Source organism: Vipera berus (genome assembly GCF_964194415.1).
Source record: "Vipera berus genome assembly, chromosome: 15".
Taxonomy (NCBI): Eukaryota; Metazoa; Chordata; class Lepidosauria; order Squamata; family Viperidae; genus Vipera; species Vipera berus.
The window spans coordinates 9,785,694-9,809,687 of NC_138218.1; the positions used below are offsets into that span (position 1 = coordinate 9,785,694).

General features: G+C 49.2%; 3 protein-coding genes across 5 annotated transcripts in view; 2 read left to right on the plus strand and 1 right to left on the minus strand.

The window, feature by feature from the left end:
- The first annotated feature begins 958 nt into the window (after positions 1-958).
- Positions 959-9,050, plus strand: DPH7 (diphthamide biosynthesis 7). 2 transcript variants are annotated; one of them, XM_081340034.1, is made up of 10 exons: positions 959-1,322; positions 2,014-2,176; positions 3,067-3,194; positions 3,569-3,656; positions 3,760-3,851; positions 4,674-4,837; positions 5,956-6,028; positions 6,158-6,223; positions 6,606-6,778; positions 7,536-9,050. In XM_081340034.1, exons 2-10 carry the CDS (start codon positions 2,036-2,038, stop codon positions 7,985-7,987), a joined length of 1,377 nt encoding a protein of 458 aa, XP_081196160.1. In that variant the 5' UTR covers positions 959-1,322; positions 2,014-2,035; the 3' UTR covers positions 7,988-9,050. The 2 variants fall into 2 exon arrangements, with proteins under 2 accessions (XP_081196160.1, XP_081196161.1); XM_081340035.1 differs by having other exon boundaries at positions 2,019-2,176.
- Positions 9,051-9,272: 222 nt separating this feature from the next.
- On the minus strand, positions 9,273-10,144 carry MRPL41 (mitochondrial ribosomal protein L41). Its single transcript, XM_081340077.1, has one exon. It carries the CDS (start codon positions 10,108-10,110, stop codon positions 9,703-9,705), a length of 408 nt encoding a protein of 135 aa, XP_081196203.1. The 5' UTR covers positions 10,111-10,144; the 3' UTR covers positions 9,273-9,702.
- Positions 10,145-10,851: 707 nt separating this feature from the next.
- The window catches only part of PNPLA7 (patatin like domain 7, lysophospholipase), a 49,751-nt gene continuing 36,608 nt past the window's right edge, over positions 10,852-23,994 (plus strand). For both annotated transcript variants that reach the window (XR_014028050.1, XM_081340008.1), the window contains exons 1-14: positions 10,852-11,094; positions 13,736-13,810; positions 14,808-14,895; positions 15,501-15,583; positions 16,280-16,368; positions 16,760-16,900; positions 17,050-17,209; positions 18,268-18,348; positions 18,883-19,011; positions 20,007-20,087; positions 20,793-20,937; positions 21,519-21,602; positions 22,511-22,605; positions 23,711-23,857. Coding sequence is in view for 1 of the 2 variants with exons in the window: in XM_081340008.1 (XP_081196134.1) it covers positions 11,056-11,094; positions 13,736-13,810; positions 14,808-14,895; positions 15,501-15,583; positions 16,280-16,368; positions 16,760-16,900; positions 17,050-17,209; positions 18,268-18,348; positions 18,883-19,011; positions 20,007-20,087; positions 20,793-20,937; positions 21,519-21,602; positions 22,511-22,605; positions 23,711-23,857 (1,437 nt within the window). In the remaining variant the exon portion in view is untranslated. The remainder of the gene's footprint in view (positions 11,095-13,735; positions 13,811-14,807; positions 14,896-15,500; positions 15,584-16,279; positions 16,369-16,759; positions 16,901-17,049; positions 17,210-18,267; positions 18,349-18,882; positions 19,012-20,006; positions 20,088-20,792; positions 20,938-21,518; positions 21,603-22,510; positions 22,606-23,710; positions 23,858-23,994) is intronic.

A 23,994-nucleotide genomic window follows, 5' to 3' on the forward strand; every position in this document is an offset into this window, starting at 1 on the left:
CCCCACTTGTTTTGCGGTTTGAGAATTGATGTTCTGGGGAAATGGGGATGCTTTCAATACATTTTAAGCAGCTGGACTGCAGGGAGGATCCCCTACGACTCTGCTGCCGTCCTACGTTGAGAATCTCAAACCAGTCTTGCCTCCCTTTCAGCTTAGTGTGGAAACTTTGCGTGCGCGTAGCCAGTCTGGGATTTTGCTTGTCGCGCAAACCCAGAACGTGAGCTAGTTGTGCCCACTACAATTCAGCAGAGGGACGTTTATGATCTAATCGCTGTCATTATTGGGGCTTAATATATTGTGTGAATTGTAACACAAAACTTTACTTTTAAGCTTACGGTCATGTGTGAAGACAGTCTACTCCTGTCACCAGCATTGATGGGAAACAGGTAGGTGTGCGTTTTCCCAAGTGGGAATAATTTTATTTCCACTGACTGGATAGTGACCATTAGGATAGGACTGTGCCAGGAATCCCTGAAGGGAAAAAAAATATGCCACTGTTTTTATTTCTCCCCCCCTCCCCACTGGTAGAACCAACTGCTCAGTTATCCCTAAAATGAGCATTTTAAAAGCATTAAAGCGGATTCAACTGCCCTGGGGTGAGGAATAAAGGTAGCATTTTGCACCTCTGTTTTGAGCACATCAAAACCACCCTTTCTCCAGGCACGCTCAAGCACCGTGAGGATAAGTCCAGAGATGCTTATTCTGAGCGGTTTATCTTGCAGTTAAGGTCTCCTGGCATTTTTCTGGTTTTTTTGGGGGGAACCCCCTCTGCTCCCATCCCATCATCCCCTCTTCCCTCCCTGCAAGACAATGCAGCTTCCTCCAGATGTGCAGGGGATCAATGCCTTCCCCCCGCCAACCTCCGAAGCCTGCACGGACCCCAAATTTCTGCGGGTTGCAGCCCCGGGGACCACGCGATCTCCCCTATTTATTTGGCATTTTTCGAAAAAGGATGTGATATGATATAGACTGTAGCTACAGCGCGAGGGAAGGGAGAACTACAACTCCCGGCAGGCTCTGGGAGGCGGGAGGGCCCCCTCCCGCCCGCTGGGACTTGTAGTCCTCCCAAGCCAAGCCGGTGGGCTCAAGGCTGAAGGCGCCAGCCGGCTGGTCTCTACCTGGGGACGGCTCAGGGGGGCGGAGTTACTCCCCTCCCAGCCTGGAGGAGGCGTGGCCAGGCCGCCCACCTGGCGGGACACCTGCCTGGGCCGGGGAGCGCAGCGCGCCGGGCGAGGAAGGCGGGGAGAGGAAGAGGCGCGCCCGGTCGCGCCTGTCTTTCTTTTTCCCCCCCAGCCCGCGCCGAGGACAGGAAGGGCGGCCCGGTGGGTGGGCTCGCCGCGCTTGGGGAGGGCTCCCTTTGGAGAGGGGCGCACGGGGAGGCGCTTTTTGCAGAGGGTCCCTTTGGGGAGGGGGCGCTTTGGGGAAGATCGATTGGAGAGGGTCCCTTTGGGGAGGGGGCAATTTGGAGAGGGTGCCTTTGGGGAGGGGGCGCTTTGGAGAGGGTCCCTTTGGGGAGGGGGCGCTTTGGGGAAGATCGATTGGAGAGGGTGCCTTTGGGGAGGGGGCGCTTTGGAGAGGGTCCCTTTGGGGAGGGGGCGCTTTGGGGAAGATCGATTGGAGAGGGTCCCTTTGGGGAGGGGGCGCTTTGGAGAGGGTCATTATTGCTGTTATTTACGGTTGCTATTATTTCCTTGGTGAAAAAACAACGGAATACGGGACCTATGTGAGAGGTTGGATCCAGGCTATTCCTATTCCTAGAGTTATTACTATTATCGGATATTTCCTCCCTTCCAAATGCAGGGCAGGACTTTGGGTGAGAAGTTGCTAATATTGGATCAAGGACCTCGTCATTAGGACTGTCGTCATTTGCTACGTCTTTAGGATTTATTTGTTTTTCTTAGATAACGTGGCAGTCTGTCCGAAATCGCTTTGATCACGGAATAAATTCCATACAACGGCAAGAATCGGAATAATAATAATAATCTCTCCTTCCCCCCCCCCTTCTTTCTCCAGCGCAGAATGAAGGGACATTGACATGGCTTTCAAATGTAAGGTGCAAACTTTGCAGGTGGTTGATACCGAATATAGTGCGGACGTGGTAGAATGGTGCCCGGTGGAAGGCTGGCACAACATCCTGGCGTGTGGCACCTACCAGCTGAAGAAACCGGACAGAGAGGTGAGAGCTATAGATCTTTTCCAGAAGCTGGGGAAAACTTGCGAAATGGCTTTGCAGTTAACAGTCTTAATAAAGGAGAATATTGGTAGGGTTGAAATGAGGGGTCCTTGGTGCTCTCTGGGCTTTGTGGTCGTCTTGCAGACATTTCATGACCCAATTAGGTAACCTCATCCATGCTTGCGTGGTGTTTGGTCCCTGTTTATATACAATAGCTTCTTCCTTCGGGTGTGTGGTTTTCTCCTTGGTAGAGCCTTGGTTAGGATATTGTTTTTCTCCTCCAGTTTTTTGTCTGGTGTTAATCCCTGCTTATCTGGATAACGGGTGCTGGTTTTAGGGCATCCTGCTGACACTCTAAACAGGGAGCAAACGCCACAAACTAGGTGACATCTTTAGTGCTAGAAGGGAGTGGGATGTGCGGAGGAGGAGGAAGAGGAGGAGGAGGAGACTGATGATTTTCTAGCAGACATTTCATTACCCAGCTAGGTAACGTCATCCATGCTAGAAAGAAGCGCTCTTCCCTCCTAGCACTGATGATGTTACCTAGTTGGGTCATGAAACGTCTGCAAGAAAACCACCCAGCTCAGAGATCACGGAGGATCCCACAGTCCTCCTCCTCCTCCTCCTCCTCCTCTTCTCCACAAACCCCACTCCCTTCTAGCACTGATGATGTTACCTAGTTGCGTTATGAAACATCTCCAGGAAAACCACCAAGCTCAGAGAGCAGCAAGGACCCCACAGTTCAACCCTGTGCTACAAATATTCTCTTTGATTGGTACGGGCTAGTTTGGCGGATCCTTCAAGGGTTGGCTCTGATTTTCACCAGGATGACTAGTTGGCTTATTACAATGGGCTGGCTTGAATTTTGGCTTGTCTTTCTGCTCCCTAAACAGCCTGGGCAGGACAGCGAAGCCCCCGTGCGCCTAGGACGTCTCTACCTCTATTCCTTTGAAGATCAAATGTTCACACCTCTGACGGAGATCCAGAGGATGGAAACGATGGCCATACTGGACATTAAATGGTTGGCTGGATGCTTCTCCGTTTTGTTTGCAAGTTTTGCGAGAAATTTAGAATAGCCGGGGAAGGGTTATTTCCTCCACAGAAGCGATTTAACCAGGGTGGAGAAAGTTGAGGCCGTCCAGATGGAGGAGGTGTCAGATCTGAGGTGAAGGCCCACCTGCACGGTATAAAATAAAATGTTATTTTTGCCCGGCTCTTTCTTCTGTAAAATGGGTAGCGTGCTTTTTTTAAAAAAATCCTTTTCGGTCGGTCTCCTAGTTTCTGTACCCAAGGCTTGGGTTTGAGTCAAGCTGGAAAAGAAGGAGGGAGGGAAGGATTTTTTTTCTTTCTGTTGGACCTCTGCTGATCTCTTTGCTCTCTCTCTTCTGCTTCCAGGTGCCCTGTTCCCATGGCAGGGCATCCTGTCTTAGGCATGGCAAGTGCCGAGGGAGCGGTGAAGCTTTTCCGCTTGACAGGAAGCGAGGTAGGTGCCTAGAGATCCCTAACCACCGAAGCCCATTTTGTGGCTCCCGGCCAGGATTTCTCCACCTTGAATGTTTTGAGCAGACTTTTTTTTCCCCCAGTAGAAGACCTGCAGGCTTCAACCTGTGTGCAGCGCTGACCTGGGGGACGATTGCCTTGCTCTATCGTTGAACTGGTCCACGGGACGAGAGCAGCGGTGAGTGGTTTGAAAGCTTAGCTCGGTGTGTCTCGGCCTTGCCAATTTTAAGATGAGTTGGCCGAACGATTAATCAGTGGGGCAGCTTGCCTCCCCAAGTTGTGGGCGCTCTCATCGCTGGAGGTTTTCAAGAAGAGAGGGGGCAACCATAGGAATAGAAATAAGGAGCCTCTGTCTTGAGCAGGGTGGGGGGTGGCTGGACTAGATGACCTTCAAGGTCCCTCCCAGCCCTGGGATTCTAAGAAGTCTGGACTTCAACTCCTAGGATTCCCCAGGGCAATCCTCGACTGACCACCGCAATTGAGCCCCAAATACCTTGTCGCTAAGCGGGACAGTCGTTAAGTGAATTTTGCCCCATTCTTGTCACCCCTCGTGCCACGGTTTTTAAGCGAATCGCTGCCCTTGTTAAGTTAGCAGCACGGTTGTTAAGTGAATTTGGCTTCCCCGTTGACTCGGATTGTCAGAAGGTCGCCCAAGGGGAATCCCGTGAAAGCGGGAGACGCTGCAACCGTCATAAATGCGAGTCGGTTGCCGAGGGTCCAGATTTTGATCACGTAACCAGGGGGATGCTGCACCAGTTGTACCTCCGAAAAACAGTCGTAGATGACTTTTTTTCAGTGCGATTGTGACTGTCCCCTGCAAGCATGACAGCATAAGCCCATGCTGAGCTTCAAACGTTGCATCCTGGCTTCTGATACATCCTAGATGAGTAGTAGAGTCGGCAAGATGTCTTAACATTCGTTCCTGCTTCCTCGGCAAACAGACTTTTTTCTTCTTCTTTTTTTCCCTTTTAAAAACCCTTTTGCACCACTTCTGCGGCAGCCCACCCTTGCAGCTGGTCAGCAGCGATTCCAAAGGGAGGGTGAGTTTGCTGTCGGTGGACGAATCCAGTCCCTCGGTGCGTGTCCTGGACCAGTGGAAGGGACATGACTTTGAAGCCTGGATCGCTGCCTTTGACTGCTGGAATACACATGTTGTGTACTCGGGTGAGTCAGGCTGTAATTGTTAGAATCTCTGGGCGGCCCTAAACGGGTTGAATGTGAGCCACTCTTTGCCGACTCCGGTGGCGATGTGTGAATCCAACGAGGGTCAAGATCGGCTTTGCAGTTTTGAGCATGCCCTGCCTTAGATGCTATTTCTAGTTAACAAAGAGGAGGACGAGGGGTGACGTGGCAGCAGTCTTCCAATATTTGAAGGGCTGCCACAAAGTTGAGGGGGGTCGAGCTCTTCTCCAAAGCACCTGAAGGCAGGACAAGAAGCAACGGATGGAAACTGATCAAGGAGAGAAGCAACCTAGAATTAGGGAGGAATTTCCTAACAGTGAGAACAGTTAAGCAGTGGAACGACTTGCCTCCAGAACCTGTGGGTGCTCCATCACTTGAGGCTTTTAAGAAGAGACTGGACAGCCATTTGTCCAGTGTTATAGGATCTCTCGAGCAGGGGGCTGGACTAGAAGACCTCCAAGGTCCCTTCCAACTATTATTCTATGTTCATAATGCTTATAGTTTGTAATGGGAAGGTCCACCAACTTCACCTAAGGGATGTGTCTGCCTCAGACTCTTGCAAACCTGTTAATCGGCGCCAGCCCTTCAAGGTAGACCAGACTAGGAAAGCAAAGTCAGGAATGCTGATTCTGCTTTTATTATTAAACTATAGCAAATGACTGCTGCAAGGCTGAATATCCTTTCCTGCTCCTTCCCCTCCGTTCATCTCGATGAGAGCTTGGGAGGGTCTCGTCTAATCCGCTTCCTTGGATTACAGCTCTACCCCGGAGTCAGTTTTCTTAGATCTGACTGATATCTAGGGAACATCTTTCCTTCCTGTCCCCCGCCCCCCACACTTTTGCCCCATAACAGTGGGGAAGACTGAGGACAGATCTTTTTTTTTCCCCAATCCCTAGACCGCAATTGTTGTTTGTAGATCGCCCAGAGTCCCTTAAATAAGATGGGCAGCTCGGGAATTTGATAACATAAATGATGTTGCATACAGGAAAACCTTCCTACAGGCTAGCAGGGAAATCTGCAGCTGCTAATTATGTCCTGCTGTTTAGAAAAAGACAAATAAACAATCTCCCATTTTCTTGGTCCTCTCTTCCTGGATCTAGGTGGAGATGATTGCAAACTACACGGCTGGGATACTCGGAGCAGCACAAGAGTCCCTCTCTTCACCACTGAGCGGTAAGTAGTAGAATCTCTGGAAAGAATCCACGACTCCTGTCTTGTGCCAGGAAAGTGGTGTGTTTGTATGAGTGTGAGTGAGTGTGTGAGAGAAAGAACAGCCTTCTTTTGATGTGGATTTCATTTCAGGCATTCTATGGGGGTCTGCAGTATCCAGAGTCACCCCTTGCGGGAAAATCTGCTAGCCACGGGAAGGTGAGTCCCTGAAATCTATTAGTACACTTTTAGGACCCAATACAAATTTCCTCCGATTGTACAGGTAGTCCTCGACTTACGACAGTTTGTTTAGTGACCGTTCAAAGTTACAGTGGCACTGAAAGAAGAGACTCAACGACCGTTTTTCACACGACCGTCGCAGCATTCCCCCAAATTGGAACGCTTGGCCACTGATTCATATTTACAACGGTCGCGGCGTCTCTTTCATTCGGTGCCATTGTAACTTTGAACCGTCGCTAAACGAACGGCTGTAAGTTGAGGATTTTCTGTAGGAGGGGGAAAAAAACGTCAGCTGTGGACCTACGAAGGCTCTGTGGCTTTGGGAAAGGAGGAGAAAGATTTCCAAATTGTGTGTCTGCAGCTATGATGAACACGTGCTTCTGTGGGACACCAGGAAGATGAAGCAGCCCCTGGCCGACACCCATGTTCACGGTGGCATCTGGCGCTTAAAATGGCACCCATCCCAGGCCCATTGGCTGCTGGCCGCCTGTATGCACAACGGCTTTGTGATCCTCAACTGTCGGAGTGGTTTAGGTGAGTGTTTTGATCTGAGGAAGCCAACTACATCGCTGCTCATTGCAGCTAAAGGTCATTTCCAAACAGATGGGATTTTGACTGGTCGATTTCTCCAGCTAGCATGACCGTGGTTATGGATGCTTGAAGTTTTGGGGTACTAAAAGTAAGACAGTTGCCGGGTTTCCGTAACGTTCTCAGCCATTTTTAATCATTCACTTTATAAGATTGATAGGTGGCCCATTTGTCGCTACGACAGACTTTATTAGCCAGTGCTTGTTGGATGAAAAGACCGGTTTTATTGAGGCTCATCCCTAAGACATGGTTTATAGACCACGATGGTACAGTTCTCACATCACCAATCTGGGGAAGAATTGGTGAAGCGTTACCCCACTCACTCTCTCCTAAACCAGAAAATAAACTGTAGATAAAATAGAGCGCCAATTTGGTCTAGTGACTTAAGACACTAGCCTAGAAAATAGGAGAGCGTGAATTCAAGTCCTGCCCTAACCGTGAAAGTCAGCTGGGTGACTTTGGGCCAATCAGCAGGAGACCGCGAGTTCAGGTCCTGCCTTAGCCATGAAAGTCAGCCAGTCTTTCTTAGCCTAACCTACCTCACAGGGCTGCTGTGGGGAAAATAGGAGGAAGCTGAGCTATTTGTAAAAAAAATAAGGCCAAATACAAAAAAAAAAATCCTAAAAAATAGGCCCTAACCCCAGTAAGGAATATCATCAGTATGTCCAGGTGCAACAGCCCTGCTCTTTTCTCCCCGTGTTAGAAGAGAACCAAGAGAAATGCACCATCCTTTCATCTTACGCCTTGCACAATTCCTTGGCTTATGGGGCTGATTGGTCCAGATTTCTCCCAAGCGATTCTTTGGAGATGTCTGCAATGGTGCCGGCGGTTCAGGTGGACCAAGGAGTTGCCAGAGGAGATCTGAAAGCGCAGAATCTCAAGATCGTTTACGAATCCCCCACGGCCACCTTTGACGTGCTGCTGGAGGAGGAGGAGGAAGAGGACCGTCCTCCCGCCTCTCCATCCCCAGCAGAGGGTCTCGCAGACCTGCAGGGGTCTTCCGGTGACGGGAAAGCTCCAGACGCCAAAGCAGACAGGGACGCTGAAGCAGCCCAAGCCCAAAGACAAACCAGCCTCTTAGCAACGTGCTCCTTTTATGACAACGCTCTACATGTTTGGAAGTGGGAGGTCAGCCAGAGTTCCCCTCTGGCCTAAACCCACTCTGTGTGTGTGTGTGGATGGTGGCTGCAGTCTGTTTTGTCCTCCCCACCACCACCGCTTCTACCAGCAAGGGGAGAAACACGTTGAAGGGATGACTTTGGATAGAAGAGAATATTTGTAGCTCAGGGTTGAACTGTGCCGTCCTTGGAGGGCTCTCTGAACTTTGTTGCAGACGTTTCATTACCAAGCTAGGTAACATCATCAGAGATAGAAACGAGTGCAGTCTGCAGCCTGGAGGAATGTAGGGTTCTTGGTACTATGAGCTGGGTTGTCTTCTTGCAGACGTTTCATGACTGAAAAAGGTGACATCGTTAGTGAGTGTGGTCTTTGCTCCGTGTACACACAGTAGCTTCTCCTCTCAGACTTAGTGGAGCTGTGGTTTTCTCCCTGGAAGTTCTTGAGTAGGTTATTGTTTTCTCCTTGATTTGTCTTATCTGGTGCTTATTTGGATATTGGATGCCGGGTGCTAGTTGCAAGCTACCGAATATAAACAGGAAGTTCGTTTGGTTCCTCACTATCTAGTTTGGTAATGAAACATCTGCAAAACAACCATCAAGCGCAGCAAGCACTGAGGACCCACAGTTCAGTCTTGAGCTACCAATATTCTCTTCTATGGGTATGTTTTTATATTACTGCTGGTAGCTGTGAGTTTTGAAAGCTCTGGTATGTTGCTTGCTTGGTTCTTTCCAACAGCTTTATTTTTGTGCTGCAGAAATACGATGGTTTGGGTTCCCTAATATCCTGTTAATTCCACTTTCCCCCTAAGACCTGATTGTTGCAACATTCTCAAGCACCAGCTTCAACATGGGAGTGCCATTTAGCTCGAGATTTATTCCAGTAGGGAAACCGAAGTCCTATTCAAGCTTGGAAAAGAGATGAAATTAAAAATGGCAACCAATGATAGCAAAAATACTTTCTTGAAGCCCTTATGAAAGGGCATGTTTGTGACGCAAATAATGACATTTTCATACAAACGTGCTCATTGGCATTGTAAAGAGCACCTTTCAACTGAAATATATTTTTGATCTTTTTTACAATAAAATGTTGTCTTGTAAGATCCACGGTCCTTTTTATTTAAGCTATTTTGGTGGAATGTTGGAATCATTTCATTTTTCATAGTAACCTAAGAATGGCACAAATACCAAGGAAAAACAGGAGCCCCCCCAATTCAGAGTCCAACCCCTTTAAAACTCCACAACACAAACCCCTTTTTAGGAACCCACACATTTTCCCTCCCTTCCCAGGTGTTTTTTTTCAACAGAGGCCACCAACAACTCCATACAGAAACATGTATATTGAAGGCTTTTTCCAGACACAGTTTCAAAGCAGAAACATAACATTTCCCAGACAGGGAGATATAACATCTGCATTCTCTTTATTCTACCCCCACCCCACCGCCAACGATCTGTTCCAAAAGGCGCCTTTGGAGAGATTGTGTCTTCTTCATCCCTCTTCGTTCAAAGAAATTGTGACCTTTTCCATCTTCTGGGGGGGGAATTTTGTCTTTTTTCCCCGAGAAACTGTGCCTTCCCCCACCCCTCTTCTTTCAAGGAATTGTCTTTCCCCCCCCCTCCTCTTTCGATCCGGCATTTGAAAGGCTGCAAGAAAGTTGCAATCCTGGGGGGGGATGATTTGTCTCCAATTGGTGTGTGTTTGTCTCTTTCTTTTTTCTTCCTTCCTTCCTTCCTTCCTTCCTTCCTTCCTTCCTTCTAGCGCACGAAGTTCTTGGGGAAGAGGCGGAAAAGCTTCCCCTCCTGGCTGGGCTCGAAGCCGTACTTCTCCAGGGCGTCGGGGTCGAAGGCGGCCCGCTGGAAGTCCTTCTCGATCAGCGGCGCGGCCGTCTGCTGGAAGAGCGTGCGGGCGGTCAGGGGCGGCTCGCTGCCCGCGGGCGCCCGGTAGGAGACGTAGGGCTTCAGCTTGAAGCCCGCCAGGTCCGGCACCATCAGCACCGGCACCTGGTCCTTCACCAGGACGAACTTGCGGCTCGAGGTGATGCTGCCCAGCACCTTGCAGCCGCGGCTCTTGAAGAAGGTCCGCGGGCCCCGCTTGCTCGTCCAGGCCGACATGCGGTCGGCGCCGCGGACCAGGCCCCGCGTCACCTCGCCCAGCAGCCCCATGGCCGAATGCGGCGGCGGACGCGGTTGACGCCGCCTCCGCAACACCGCCGGTTGTGATTGGATGGTGGAAGCACTCCGCCAATCCGCCCGTCCCGTAGTCAAGTCCTGTTTGGATAGGGCGGAGTTTTAACCAATCGGCTCCGAGAGGCCGGGTTTGGGCCAGGAGGGCACGCCCACCGAGGGGAGGGGTTGTCGTCTCCTGATTGGCTTTTCGTTCGGGAATTCCTCCTGCTTTGGCGCGCGCGAGAAAAGCCCGTGTTGCGTAGAGCTACGAAAAAGGGAAGAGCGGTGCGGCGGCCGAGAAGCGAGAGACTTTTGTATTTATTGTTCATTCATTTGCCGCCTTTTTACTATTATTAATTATATTCCGCCTTTATTATTTGTATAGTCCTCAGCTACCCTCCAGAGGGGCTTCGGCAACCAGCCAGCTGCTGGGTGGGGGTGATATGCTGAAAAACAAGCCACATTGGCAGGAACAGCACAACAGCCCTGCCAGGTCGGCCAGTTTGACAAAGTTCCAGATTTGGGGGATTTTGTCTCTCTCTCTCTTTTTCTCTCTCTCTCTGTGTGCGTGTGTCTAGACGGGCTGGGGGATTCTGGGAGTTGCTTCCCCTCCTGCAGCAGGTGGAGGAAAGCCAGTTTCCCCCTGACCCTGAGGAAGAGTCTGATTCTTCTTCTTTCTCCCCGGGTTTATCTTCCGTCTCCAGCAGCCGCTCCTGCCCCTCCAGGCTTGGACTACCACGCCCATCCTGGCCGGGGAGGATGGGAGGTGCCCAACTTGGCAGAAGACGGCGCCCCAGGGCAGCCCCTGACGGGCGGAAGTGACGCCAGGGGGGGGGCGCGGAAGTCTCCGTCCTGCCTGCCTCAGAGTGACCCTTGACCTCCATAGGCGCCCTCCGCGGGGCAGCCGTTAGCAGCGGCCCTTCCCTTCCCTCCGTCCCGGCCATGGAGGACGTGGAGGACTCTCCGCCCTCCGAGCGCCAGGTAGGTCCCCTCTCACAGCCCGGACTGCAGGTCCCAGCATCCCCAGCCGGGGCTAGAGGGGCTTCTGTGCATTCCTCTCAGCCGGGACTACAACACCCAGCGTCCCCAGCCGCGGGTAGAGGGGGTTCTGCGGGTTCCTCTCAGCCGGGCGGGAAGGCTTCTTTGGGGAGGGGGAAGAGCCCTGCCAAAGGGCTTGGGACTACAACACCCAGCGTCGCCAGCCTTGGGTTGGGCTGGAGGAGTGAATTTAGCCAGCATGGGATAGGGTGTCCTTCTTGAGAAGGGGTGGGGACTGGAAGACCTCCAGGGTCCCATCCAGCACTGTCCTTCTCTCATCTCAAGTCTTGTTGGACAGGGTGCTCAAGGGGGAGAATTGGGGGTTAAGTCAATCCCGGTTCCAGCAAACCTGGTTTAATGCCAGAGTCCCCCTTCATAGACCCCTCCCCCCCAAACCTAGTTATATCTTCCTCTGATTATGAATTATTTCAGATTGGGGGGCGGCTTTCTCCCCTGCCTGAGTGAATTTGCCCAGAATGGGATAGATAAAGTGTCCTTCTTGAGCGGCGGGGGGGGGGGGGGGTTGGACTAGAAGACCTCCAGGATCCCTTCCAGCTCTGTTCTTCTGTCATTTCAGTCTTGTTGGACATGGTGGGCAAGGGGACAATTGGGGTTAATCGATCCCGGTTCCAGCAAACGTGGTTCAAAGCAAGAGTTCCCATCCTCGTCATCTCTCCCCCCCCCCCCCATTATGAATTATTTCAGATTTGGGAGCTTTTCCCCACCTGTTTTTTAATGTTTGTATTGGTCTTTGAATAGTGACCAGTTCTTTTTAAGTTCTGGGGTCGTGTTCTAATGGTCCGAAACTGTAAATACAATGGGAAAAACAATGGAACTACAACTCCTAAGCTTCCCAGCCGGAGTGGTGTCCAGTCAATTTAAGTCATCTTGGTTATGCCAAGCATAATAAGCAACGGGGCAGCTGGTGTTAAATCATTCAATCCTGGCTCCAGCAAACAATGTTCGGGTTTCTTTCTGCGTGTATTTTAACATTTGTATTGGTCTTTTATTAGCGGTTCGGTTTTTTAAGTGTTGAGGTTGTGTTGCCGTGAGTGTGGGACTGTAGCTAAAAATGGGAGGAGGAACACCCCTCCTTCTGCAAGGCTGTGTATTAATGATTGTGTCAATTTATTGGGCTAATTATTGTCTAACTGTCGTGTCTAAGCGTTCTTGCTTGCTTGTTTGTTTGCCAAAATGCTAACATGTATACTGGAAAAAAAGGCACTTTTCGTTACAGTTTTCTGTGATGGATACTTCCTTGTTATTCTTTATCCCTGGCTGAACTTCCAGTCACTTGTTTCCTTTTAACTTTATTTGCATTAATTCAAAGCCCACTTTCCCTGTGAATTGTTTGGCGTGCCTGCTAACTTCTATAAGTGCTGGAGAAATAAGCCTAAATCGAATTTAATTGCTGTTATTGCATGCCTCTCCCCTGTTTTACCCTGATTCTGTTTAGCCTGGCTAAACAGATTCTACAACTCGCCTAGTTGACACAATTGCTTGCCTAGATTACAGATAACCCTCGACACAATCCTCATTTAGTGACTGTTCAGTTACAACCATGGTGAGAAAGGTCGTAAAATGGGGCGAAACTCACTTAACAGATATCTCATTTAACAACAGAAACTTTGGTGTCCACTGTTGTAAGTTGAGGACCACCTGTATTTTATTTTCTCCTGTTATTTGGCTTCCGATTCTTTGATTAGACGGGAAGCTCTTTCTGGACAGTGCCCTTTTCTGAATTGTAAAATTCTCGGTCAACTATGAAATGGTAACAGATTAGAACGAATCATGCCTCAGCACCGTAATTGTATGTGACAATAAGCCTACAAATCAGCAAACCTAAATATGTGTCGGTTTGTGATTTCCGAGTTTCTCTTTGGAAACAATGCTCTTGTACTGTGTATTGGTTTGTAAACAGAAATAAAGCTTTACCTGACTGATGTTGCCATTGTTTAACCACTTAAAAATAGAACCTTAAATTACCTTGTTTTTTTTTCTTCTGTTCTGCACCATTCTATGGCGTTGGTTTTCCAGTCAGCTCTTAGTACTATACAACCCTTGACAGTTAAGGGTGTGTATTTGTCTTACTGAATGCGGCCAAACCCTTGGGTGGTTCTGAAACTGGTTTTGGGTCTTTCAAAACAAAGGAACAGAATTTTTCAGGATGCCAAGCGGTGTGTTTAAAGCGATTCCTCTCCTGCTTCTGCATAGGGCAGCCTTGGCACAGATCCTTCGTAACACAGGTACAATTTATTTGAAATGGTCCACTTGTGTGTGTTTGTGTGTGTGTGTGTTTGTGTGGTGATTTGTAAAGAGAAACAGCTCTTGAGGAGGTTTAGGATATTTTCCTTTCTTTTTCTTGTTTGGATGTAAAGGTGAAACCATCGGCAGAGAGTTTGAACCGGATATTAAAATTGCTGCTTGGAAAATGGTTCTCAGAGATGCGCTTTATGGGAATAATTTGTTTTCATTTCTGAGTTCAAGTCAGTTTTCAAAAGTGCTAAGTCTTCTCTAAATCTCTGGGAAGAAAATGTCGGTTCTCTCCAATGTATATTATACTTTTGGTGTTTTTATCCCTCAGCTCAGCCTCTTAACGAGTTCCGACCTACGAACCCGCGTTCTCCAATTTGTAGAAGACAGGATTCAGACAACCATGGTAACTCATTTGCATACCTCTTCCAAGCAGGAACACGCCTGCTTTTATATCACGCCCCATTCCCTTGTCCTCGTTTCCCTTCTAACCAAAATTAGAAAATTGTGGCTACAATAAATGTTAAACTGAGGCTGCTGTTTGATTAGTCATGTCCTAATCGGGCTTGAAAATCACCGTTTATTAATTTGGCACAGGAATCTGCTCATTCTGGTTAGTCTCGGACAGTCAACCAAAATTGGGAGTCACCAAGACTTGGGCCCTGTCTGTAAAGAGAATATTATGGCCTCCAGGACAGCATAAGATCCCATATAAATGTGTGAATGTATGAATGCATGAATGTAAAGCGTTATTACTCATAGTGGAGACTTCACTTTAAAGCTGTTGACTCAATATATGTAAAGAGAATATTGTGGCCTCCAAAACTGCATAAGGAGAGAAGGAATTCTGTTCTAAGCTGCGCACCGAAGGTGATGATGAATTTGTAAGAATTTTTTTCCCGATTGGAAGTGATAAAGATGCTCAGTTTTTCATTTCAGATTTACGGCATTAATTTTCGGTTGCTCCAGATCAGAAGGTTATTAAGCTAGCCGAATACAGATAGTATCTGGGCATATTTTGGTTTGATAGAAGAGAATATGGGTAGCTCAGGTTGAATTGTGGGGTCCTTCGTGCCCTCTGAGCTTGGTTGTTTTCTTGCAGACGTTTCATGACCCAACTAGGTCATATTATCAGTGCTAGAAAGGAGTGGAGTATAAAGACGGGAGGGGAAGAAAGTACGACAACTGAGGTCCTTGGTGCTGTCCAAGCTTCGTTGTTTTCTCCCGGACGTTTCATGATTCAACTCGGTCATATCTAAGTAAAGCAAACCCCACTCTCTTCTAGCACTGATGATGTGAGCTAGTTGGGATATGAAACGTCCGGGAGAAAACAACCAAGCTCGGAGAGTGCCAAAGACTTCCTTATTTACATTTGGTTGAAGGTGAACTTTTTCTGTCCGCAGTTAACTGGGATCGCCATTGGAGCTGCCGTGGCCTTGGCGCTGATTGGGATCGTTGTGTATTTTGTTTACAAGAAGGTGAAGGAATCGAGTAAGTTTGATCGCTTAGCACGAACCCGCCATGTCTGTGTAACACAGGCGAATGGAAGGTGATTCTTTCTGCACGGTGGAGCAGTTGGGAGGGTTAACGAGATGGTTAAACCAGATTTGTCCGCCTCTTGGAAAGAATAAAAGGGTCATAATAACGCATCATAAATGGGTCGCCAAGAATTGAGAGCCAGCTTGGTCTAGCGGTTAAGACACCAGGGTAGAAAGTAGGAGACGGTGAGTTCTAGTCCTGCCTTAGGCATGAAAGCCGGTTGGGTGACTTCGGGCCAATCGCCAGGAGACGGTGAGTTCTAGTCCTGCCTTAGGCATGAAAGCCAGCTGGGTGAACTTGGGCCTCTCTCTCTGCCCAGCCCACCTCACAGGGTTGTTGTGGGGAGAATAGGAGGAGGACGGTGTGCTGTATATGCTCGCTGCCTTGAGTTGTCCTTGCAGGATGCCAACAAATAAAATGGACCTAAAGGAGAATCCTAGGGAAAGTAAATTAGCCTATGCTTTTCTTTCTGTCTCTTTGATATCGCTTCGGATTAGACCATTTGTGGGCTTTGGGAAAGGGGACATCAAGGTGATGGATCTTCCTTTGCTTTTCAGAACAATCTCAGGCACACGTGCCCCAGTACAGGTTCCGCAAGAGAGACAAAGTGATGTTCTACGGCCGTAAGATCATGCGGAAGGTAAGGGTTCGATCAGGGATGGAATCCACGATTGCTCTAAACCTTCCTGGGCTTCCGGTGGAAGAGACTATTTGGAGTCCAGACTTAAATTGTGGGTCTCTGAGCTCAGTTGTTTCCTCGCAGACGTTTCATGACCGAGCTAGGTAACATCATCCGTGCTAGAAAGGAGCGGGGTGTGTGAGGAGGAGAAGGAATAGGGGCTTCTGCTGTTCTCTTGAGCTTGGTTGTTTCCTTGCAGGCATCTCCTTGTCAAGCTAGGTAACATCATCAGTGCAAGCAGGGAGTGGGGTTTTCCTGTCATTTTACACCCTCCTCTTCTGGGCTTGCCTGTGCGATGAAGCAACGCCATTTGTGGTGGAGCTGATGTAGCACCCAATCCATAAAGTCCACAAGGACGTGCTCAACAAATAGGAGTCAAAACCTTACCAGTTCAACCTTTCTTTGGGGTTTCATTTATCCTGGAAGGTAACCTGTGAGAAGATTGGGGTGTAGGCGTGCTCAGGATGACTAATAATATATAGATATAGATATATAGATAGATATAGTTATATATAAATGAACACTGTGGTCATAAATTGAGAATTATTTGAAATGTAGCTCGGGGTCTGGTCCCTTTGCAGTCAACTCTGAAAGTTCAGTAAGACATTTCCAAATTGTGTTCACACTTCTCAAAATCCCACCGGCCTTTCCTTTCAGGTTACAACTCTGCCGAACTCTCTAGTCGGCAACACGGTGCCTCGTCAGCGGATGCGGAAAAGGGCCAAGGTGTTGTCCTTGGCAAAGAGGTAAGGGTCACTGGACAATTTTGGCATTTCGGATAAAGCGTACATGGTTTCCTCGGCAAACTACAGACTTACAGAGTTGGGAGGAGACCTGGCAGGTTTTTCCGGTTCAAAATATCACTCAGTGGACTGTTGTGAGTTCGAGGACTCCGTGGATTGGGAACCCAAGAGACGACACCCCCCCCCACCTCCCCAAATTCGCCGCCCCAGGAGCAGCGGAGAGGCGGAAGAGAGGAGGCCTAGAGTGGCTGCGATCTGGGCCCAGTGGTCCAGGGTCAGGGCGGACGTTGCGAGGTTTTTGCAAACCAAGCCAGGGTGAAGAAGGGTGGAAGGGTCTGGATCCTTCGCAGAGCCAAGGAAGGAGCAGTTGACGGCCCTTTGCTCCTCCTTGCAGGATCCTGCGCTTCAAGAAGGAGTCTCCCACCCTGCAGCCCAAGGACCCCCCGCCCTCCTTGCTGGAGGCCGACTTGACGGAGTTTGACGTCAAGAGTTCCCACCTGCCTTCCGAAGTCCTTTACATGCTCAAGAACGTCAGGTAGGCCGGCCGCCTCTTTTCCTCGGCTGAGGTCGGGATCGGAGCCACGGCTGAGCCTCTTCGGTCGGGCTCTTGGCCCTGCCCTCTCTGCCTGCTTTAGCAAACCCTTCCCTTCCTTTCCCTTCCCCCTTTCCTCCGTTTCCCCTCAGGGTCCTGGGTCACTTCGAGAAGCCCCTTTTCCTGGAGCTCTGCAAGCACATGGTCTTCGTGCAGCTGCACGAAGGGGAATATATCTTCCGGCCGGGACAGCTGGACAACAGCATCTACGTCGTGCAGGACGGGAAGTTGGAAGTCTGCATTCAAGAGAGCGTAAGGGATCATTCCGTATGGCGATTGGAAGGGCGGAAGGGAATATTTGGCGCTCGGGGTTGAACCGTGGGGCCCTTGGTGCTCTCTGAGCATGGCTGTTTTCTTGCTGATGTTTCATTACCAAACTAGGGATCATGCTCCGTGCTAGAAGGGAGTGGGGTGTCTGGAGAGGAGGAGGAGGAGGAGGAGAAGAGTGTGGGGTCCTTGATGCTCTCTGAGCTCGGTGCTTTCCTTGCAGACATTTCATGACCCAACTGGGGAAGATCATCAGTGCTAGAAGGGAGTGGGGTTTGGGAAGAGGATTGTGGGGTCTTTGATGCTCTCTGAGCTGGGTGGTTTCCTTGCACACGTTTCATGACCCAACTAGGTGACATCATCAGTGCTAGAAGGGAGTGGGGTGTGAGAAGAGGAGGAGAAGGAGAAGAAGAAGAAGAAGAAGAAGAAGAAGAGGAGGAGGAGGAGGAGGAGGAGGAGGAGGAGGAGGAGGAAGAGGAGAACTGTGGGGTCCTTGGTGCTCTCTGAGCTTGGTTGTTTTCTTGCAGACGTTTTATTACCCAACTTGGGATCATCCTCAGTGCTAGAAGGGAGTGGGGTGTCTGGAGAGGAGGAGGAGGAGGAGGAAGGCTGTGCGGTCCTTGGTGCTCTCTGAACCTGGGTGTAATCTTGCAGGTGTTTCATGACCCAACTAGTGTACATCCTCACTGCTAGAAGGGAGTGGGGTGTGTGGAGATGAGAAGAAGGAGGGGGGCAGAAAGGCAGAGGAGGAGGACTGTGGGGTCCTGCTTGTTTCCTTGCAGACCTCACATGACCCAGCTAGGTAGCATCATCACACCAACAACACTGATGGTATTGCCTAGTTGGGTACTGAAACGTCTGCAAGAAAAGAACCAACCTCAACTTCATATAAGCAGGGAACAAGGCACACTCGCTAGCACTTGTGGATGGCAAACAACCCAGCAGTTGTCCCTTATAAACCTGGTTTGTGGAACCAACGTGGTCTTTGCCATAGGCTTTAAAACATGCAACCGGAGTGTCTTTCTTCGTTCAACTTTTCTCAGGATGGCACAGAGATGGTGGTGAAGGAGGTCTTGGCCGGAGACAGTGTGCACAGTCTTCTCAGCATTTTGGACGTCATCACGGTGAGTCCCGCAACCCACTTGGCTCCTTTCCTGGCTTTCCAAGTGGTGCTCTGTCCCTTTCTTTTGACTTTGAAGAAGTGGGCGGGGCTTCCTGGAAGGAAGCGGAAGGATGAAGGTGGAAGAGTCCAATCCGAGAGCTGGCTTCACCTAGCGGCGATGTGGCAAATTTGGTTCCTGGCTTTGCCTTGGCAAAGTTCAAGGTTACAACGGCACTGGGGAAACGTTTTTCATACTTAAGCCGTTGCCAGTTGCCAAGGGATGTTGCAACAGTCGTAAGTGTGAGGACCAGTTATAAGTAAGAGTGCCATTGTAACCTCAAACAGTCACCAAAGAAATGCGTTTGTGGAGGTTCTCACTCATCCATGTCATAGTTCTCTCAAAAGTGCTTCTTCCAGGAGACGACCGGACTGATGTTGTTGGTTTTTTCCCCCCGAGGAAGAAGGAACAAAATCGCAACCGAGGAAGCTCCATGGATGAGAAGCAAAACGGTTGTAAGTAGGTCTGAAAACGTGTTGGGTTTCCTTTCCCTCCTAGGGCCATCCTGCTCCTTATAAAACCGTTTCTGCGCGAGCCGCCACGCAGGCAACCATTCTGCGTCTCCCAGCCAACGCATTTCAGGACGTCTTCCAGAAATATCCCGAGACCCTCGTCAGAGTGGTGCAGGTGAGGCTGGGCGTCTCCTCCTCTGGAGCAAGTTTGGAGCCGAGGTTTCTTAGTTTCTCGTAAATTTCTAGAAGAGGCTTCTTACGTTTTCGTTAAAAATTTGGTGGTCGGGGTCACCCAAGGCAGACCAGAAACGGAAGTTGGGAGAATAGGCCCACTCGAATAAACCTAAACAAATAAATAACCTTAAGTAGACCTCCTTTGTGGAAAGTTTCACGGTCAAGCTCTTCTATGCCTTTGGGGGGGGTCTCTGATTCCATCGGACTTGTAGAAGGAAAGTGACGTTGATGAAAAAAGGCTAGAACTGAAAGGGGGATGAGACAAGACCAGAGCGAGAAGGTAACTTCGGGGCAGAACACTCCCCTAATTCTTTGGAGCATAAGGGGAGGAAGAGGTGTCATCTTCCTTCATGGCATCAGAGTAGCTAAGGTGCACTACAGGTGATCTTCAACTTACGGCCAGAATTGAGCCCAAAATTGACGTTGATAATAATAATAATAATACCGTAATTTCATTTCTATACCGCCCTTCTCCTGAAGGACTCAGGGCGGTGTACAGGGCAATAAATACAATAAAAATACAATGTACAAAAGTTAAGAAAGAATTAATGTAGCCCAATTACAATAAAAATTAATAAAATTAATATTAAAATACCCCACACCCATCAGACCAGGCCGGCTTGTTCAAATAAGTAAGTATTTAGGTCACGGCGGAAGGAGCGAAGGTCGAGTGCCATCCGGAGCTCAACCGGTAAACGGTTCCAAAGGTCTGGAATAAGTCACCTTTTTCAGCGCCGCTGTAACTTCGGTCACTAAATGAACTACTGTTCAGTCAAGGACTGCTCGCATATCAGCCCAAAGAGCCAAAAAAGAAAATGTGGAGTTACTTTTGAGTAGCTCTTTAGCCACCCAGTTCCGAACTCACCGAGAGAGGTGCTATAAAACTGACCAAAAAAATGATAAAAACCACCATTTCTGCTTTCGCTCCCTGCCTAGATCATCATGGTGAGGCTGCAGAGAGTCACTTTCCTAGCTTTGCACAACTACCTGGGACTGACCACCGAACTCTTCAGCTCCGTAAGTGAAGTGGACACTGGAAAATTTTGGGAACATACCGGTTGAAGAGACCTCAGAGGTCTTCTAGTCCAACCCCCTCTGCCCAAGGGGATGCTTGCCTAAAATGGCTGTGGAAATGCTTGGCCCCAGTTGGGTGGCCTCTAAAAGCCCTTCCACATACAGGTAGTTTGCGGTGATTAATAAATTTAATGATAGATAGATAGATAGATAGATAGATAGATAGATAGATAGATAGATAGATAGATAGATAGATAGATAGATAGATGATAGAAGACATAGATTGATAGAAGACATAGATAGATAGATAGATAGATAGATAGATAGATAGATAGATAGATAGATAGATAGATAGATAGATAGATGATAGATAGATAGATAGAAGACATAGATAGATAAACAGACAGACAGAGACTATGAATGGATAGATAAATTGAGTGGATAGATAAGATGGATAGATAATACTAGATAGATAGATGGATAGATAGGGAGAAAAAGGAAGGAAGAAAAAAAGAAAGAGAAAGAAAGAAAAGCAAGCCTGCTCTTGTCTTAGTATTTGCTCTTACAGCCCCACCTTGGCATGGTTAGATTAGAAGCTTTTGTCAGTTGTGGGGAGTTGGAGAACTGGGGTGCAGCTTTGGGCTCTCTGCGGCTACCCGCCCAGCCCCAGGGCTTCCTGACCCACATTTGCCTCTTCCGCCCTCCCAGGAGAGCCAGGCCATCCCCCTGGTCTCGGTTGCCAGCGTCACCTCGGGGGGCAACACCAGCCGGGTGGTCAAAAGGCAGCTGTCCAACCTGTCCGAGGAGGAGCGGGCCGAGAGGCTGGAGAGACACGCTGCCTTGGAGAGCGCAGGTGAAGCTTTGCCCTCTCGCCCAGGGCACTTCTGGAGAAGTCCCGTCGGCTCAGCAAGGACTTTGTGCGTTTCAGAGGGGCAGCCCCATTGATCAGGCTTCTGCTTGGCACGGGCGTGGGGGGGAGGGGGCGCCTGTACGATGAGACACTTTTTTTGGACTAGGTGAAGTTAAGGGCAGAGATGAATTGATCTGTGGCTGCTTCCCCTTCCTTCCTTCCTTCCTTCTTTCCTTCCTTCCTTCCTTCCTTCCTTCCTTCCTTCCTTCCTTCCTTCCTTCCTTCCTTCCTTCCTTCCCCCCCCCCCTCTCTCTCTCTCTCTCTCTTTTTCTTTCTCTCTCTCTTTCATTCTGTGGCTTGGGTTAGCTCAAGAGAGAGGACAACAGACTTCGCCCCAGCTAGGGAGCCCTCAGTCCTGGCTTAGAAATCGCGAGAGCTGGATTCCAACCAAACCCCTCACCTCCAACCAAGCCCACCACAACACAGCTCGGCCCTCTGGGCAAATCCTTTCAAGATGGATTGTTTCCATTTGCCAGCAAATTCCTTTGCTGTGAGGAAGTCAGCTGAGATGTTCTCCATTCTAGATTCTGGAAGACTTCCCGGCTCAGAGCCTCCACTCCGAAGAAGCTTGTCTTTGACCACCCCCGCCGGATATACCCAGGCTACAGGTGAGCGAGAGAGGTCTGGAAAAGTTCTGCAGCTGTACAGCTAGTTCTCGTCTTTAACTGAGTCCAAAATTTCCGTTGCTAAGCGAGACATTTCTTAAGGGAGTTATGCCCCATTTTTACGGCCTGTCTCGCCACAGTTCTTCAACCGGCAACACAGTTGTTAAGTGAATCTGCCTTCCGTATTAACTTTGCTTATCAGAAGGGCACAAAAGGGGATCGCGTGACCCTCTCCCGGGATGCTGCGACCGTCATAAAGGTGAACCGGTTGCCGAATGGCCTAATTTTGATCACGTGACCACAGGGTTGCTGCAAAGGTCGTGTGGAAAACAGACCTAAGTGGCTTTTTGGGGGGCTGTTGTAATTTTGGTCACTAAACAAATGGCCGTAAATTGAGGACTGTCTGTACATGCTCTTCCGGGTCACTTGCTATAGGTAGGTAGGTAGGTAGATAGATATAGATATAGATAGGTGGATGGAAAGGGACGCGGTGGCTCAGTGGGTTAGGACGCTGAGCTTGTCGATCAGAAGGTCGGCAGTTTGGCAGGTCGAATCCCGAGTGCTGCGTAACAGAGTGGAGCGCCTGTTACCCGTCCCAGCTTCTGCCAACCTAGCAGTTCTAAAGCACATAAAAATGCAAGTAGAAAAATAGGGACCACTACGGTGGGAAGGTAACAGCGTTCCGTGCGCCTTTGGCGTCTAGTCATGCCGGCCACATGACCACGGAGACATCCTCAGACAAGCGCTGACTCTTCGGCTTTGAAACGGAGATGAGCACCGGCCCCTAGAGTCGGAAACGACTAGCACGCGTGTGCGCGGGAACCCTTTACCTTTACCTTTTGTGTGGATGGAAAAGCTGCAGGTGGCTGGCAGGGTAGAGAGTCTGACATTGGTCCTCCTCCGTCCTTTAGGTAACTCAGCTGGAGCTAAAGCAGACTTGGATGTGGCCTGCGACAGACCCCGGATTGAGACTGACGCCTCTTCCTCCAACACAACTTCACACAAGGTATCTTTTCTAGGCCTCCTTGCTGCCTTCCCAGTTAAACTACCAATAGAAGAGAATATTCCTAGCTCAGGGTGCATGATGATGGGTCATGAGGTGTCTGCAAGAAAACTACCAAGCTCAGAGAGCACCAAGGACCCCACAGTTCAACCAGGAGTTGCAAATATTCTTCCTTCATGCCTCAAGTTTAGCACAAACGTGGCCTTTTTTAAAAAAAAAATGTAAAATGTCAAAACGGCTCATTGGATTGCTTGTTGATTTGATCTCTGCAAATGCCACATTGCTAGGAGCCTCTTTGCCCACAGTCTTCTCCCCCCTCCCCCCCCTAAACGTCCCCATTATTTTCCTGCCGTCTTTCGACTGCGCCGTTTGCTCCGTGCTGAGTTTTTCTCTCTTCTATGCATTGGGACGTGTGTGTGTGTTTAATTTACCCCATTTGGAGACGTCAGGTTAGGAAACCGTATTAAAAACCCCAACAGTTTTTTTGTTTCTTTTTTTTTTTTAAGTCAATTTTGCTAGGCTGTAAAATAAACCTTTGTGACTTTGTGACCCTGGCAACATTTGGCATTACAGAAAAGGAATACCTGTCTCCCTGCGGGCCGCTGACTGTCTTGACTTTAATGTCGTTGGCTTCCGCCCTGGATTTATTGACGCTTAGAGCAAGTTTCATTTCCGTCTTCCTTGGCGGAGGTTGAGAGTCAAAGACGAGAAAGGTTTTAACGTTTTCTGGATGCCCAGATCTAGTTGCTGGCTGGACTCGGAGTAAAGGGGGGGTGGGGGTGGTCCTTGACTTAGCAGCAGTTGGTTTAGTGACCGTTCAAAGTTACAACCTGGTCGGGCAGTGATTAGGGTGCCGGTTGCAAGCTCTTTCAGAAAGACCATGAGTTTGCTTAAGGACTCTTGATTGTTCACTTCATGTCCCTTATAAAAATGGTCATCAAATCGGCACGGACTCCGCAAACCCAATGATTTACGACAGACATTCCGGTCTCAATGGTGCTTATAAGTCCAGGACTACCTCTAGTTGTGTTGTTAATCTGCAGTGTGAAAAGTGACCCCTGGGCTTTTCTATCTCCCCCCCCCACCCCTATCCCCCCCCCACCCCCAGCCCATCTTGAAGAAAACTGTGACGGTGACCGAAATGCCCTCGGCTGTCTTCCATTACGTCCAGAACAACGTGCCCAGTGCCACCAAGCAGGTCAACACCATCTTAGAAGCTGCCAAAAAGGATCTTCTGACTCTGATGAAGCTGGACGTGAGTGATCTTAGCGGGGCGGGATCAACCGTTCGGAGCATTGCTTTCTAGCTTAGGCACCTCGCAGGCTTTAACATTCTTTTTTTCCCTTTTTTCTTTTAAAAAAAAGTTTAAGGCAATCTCCCTTCTCTTGGGCT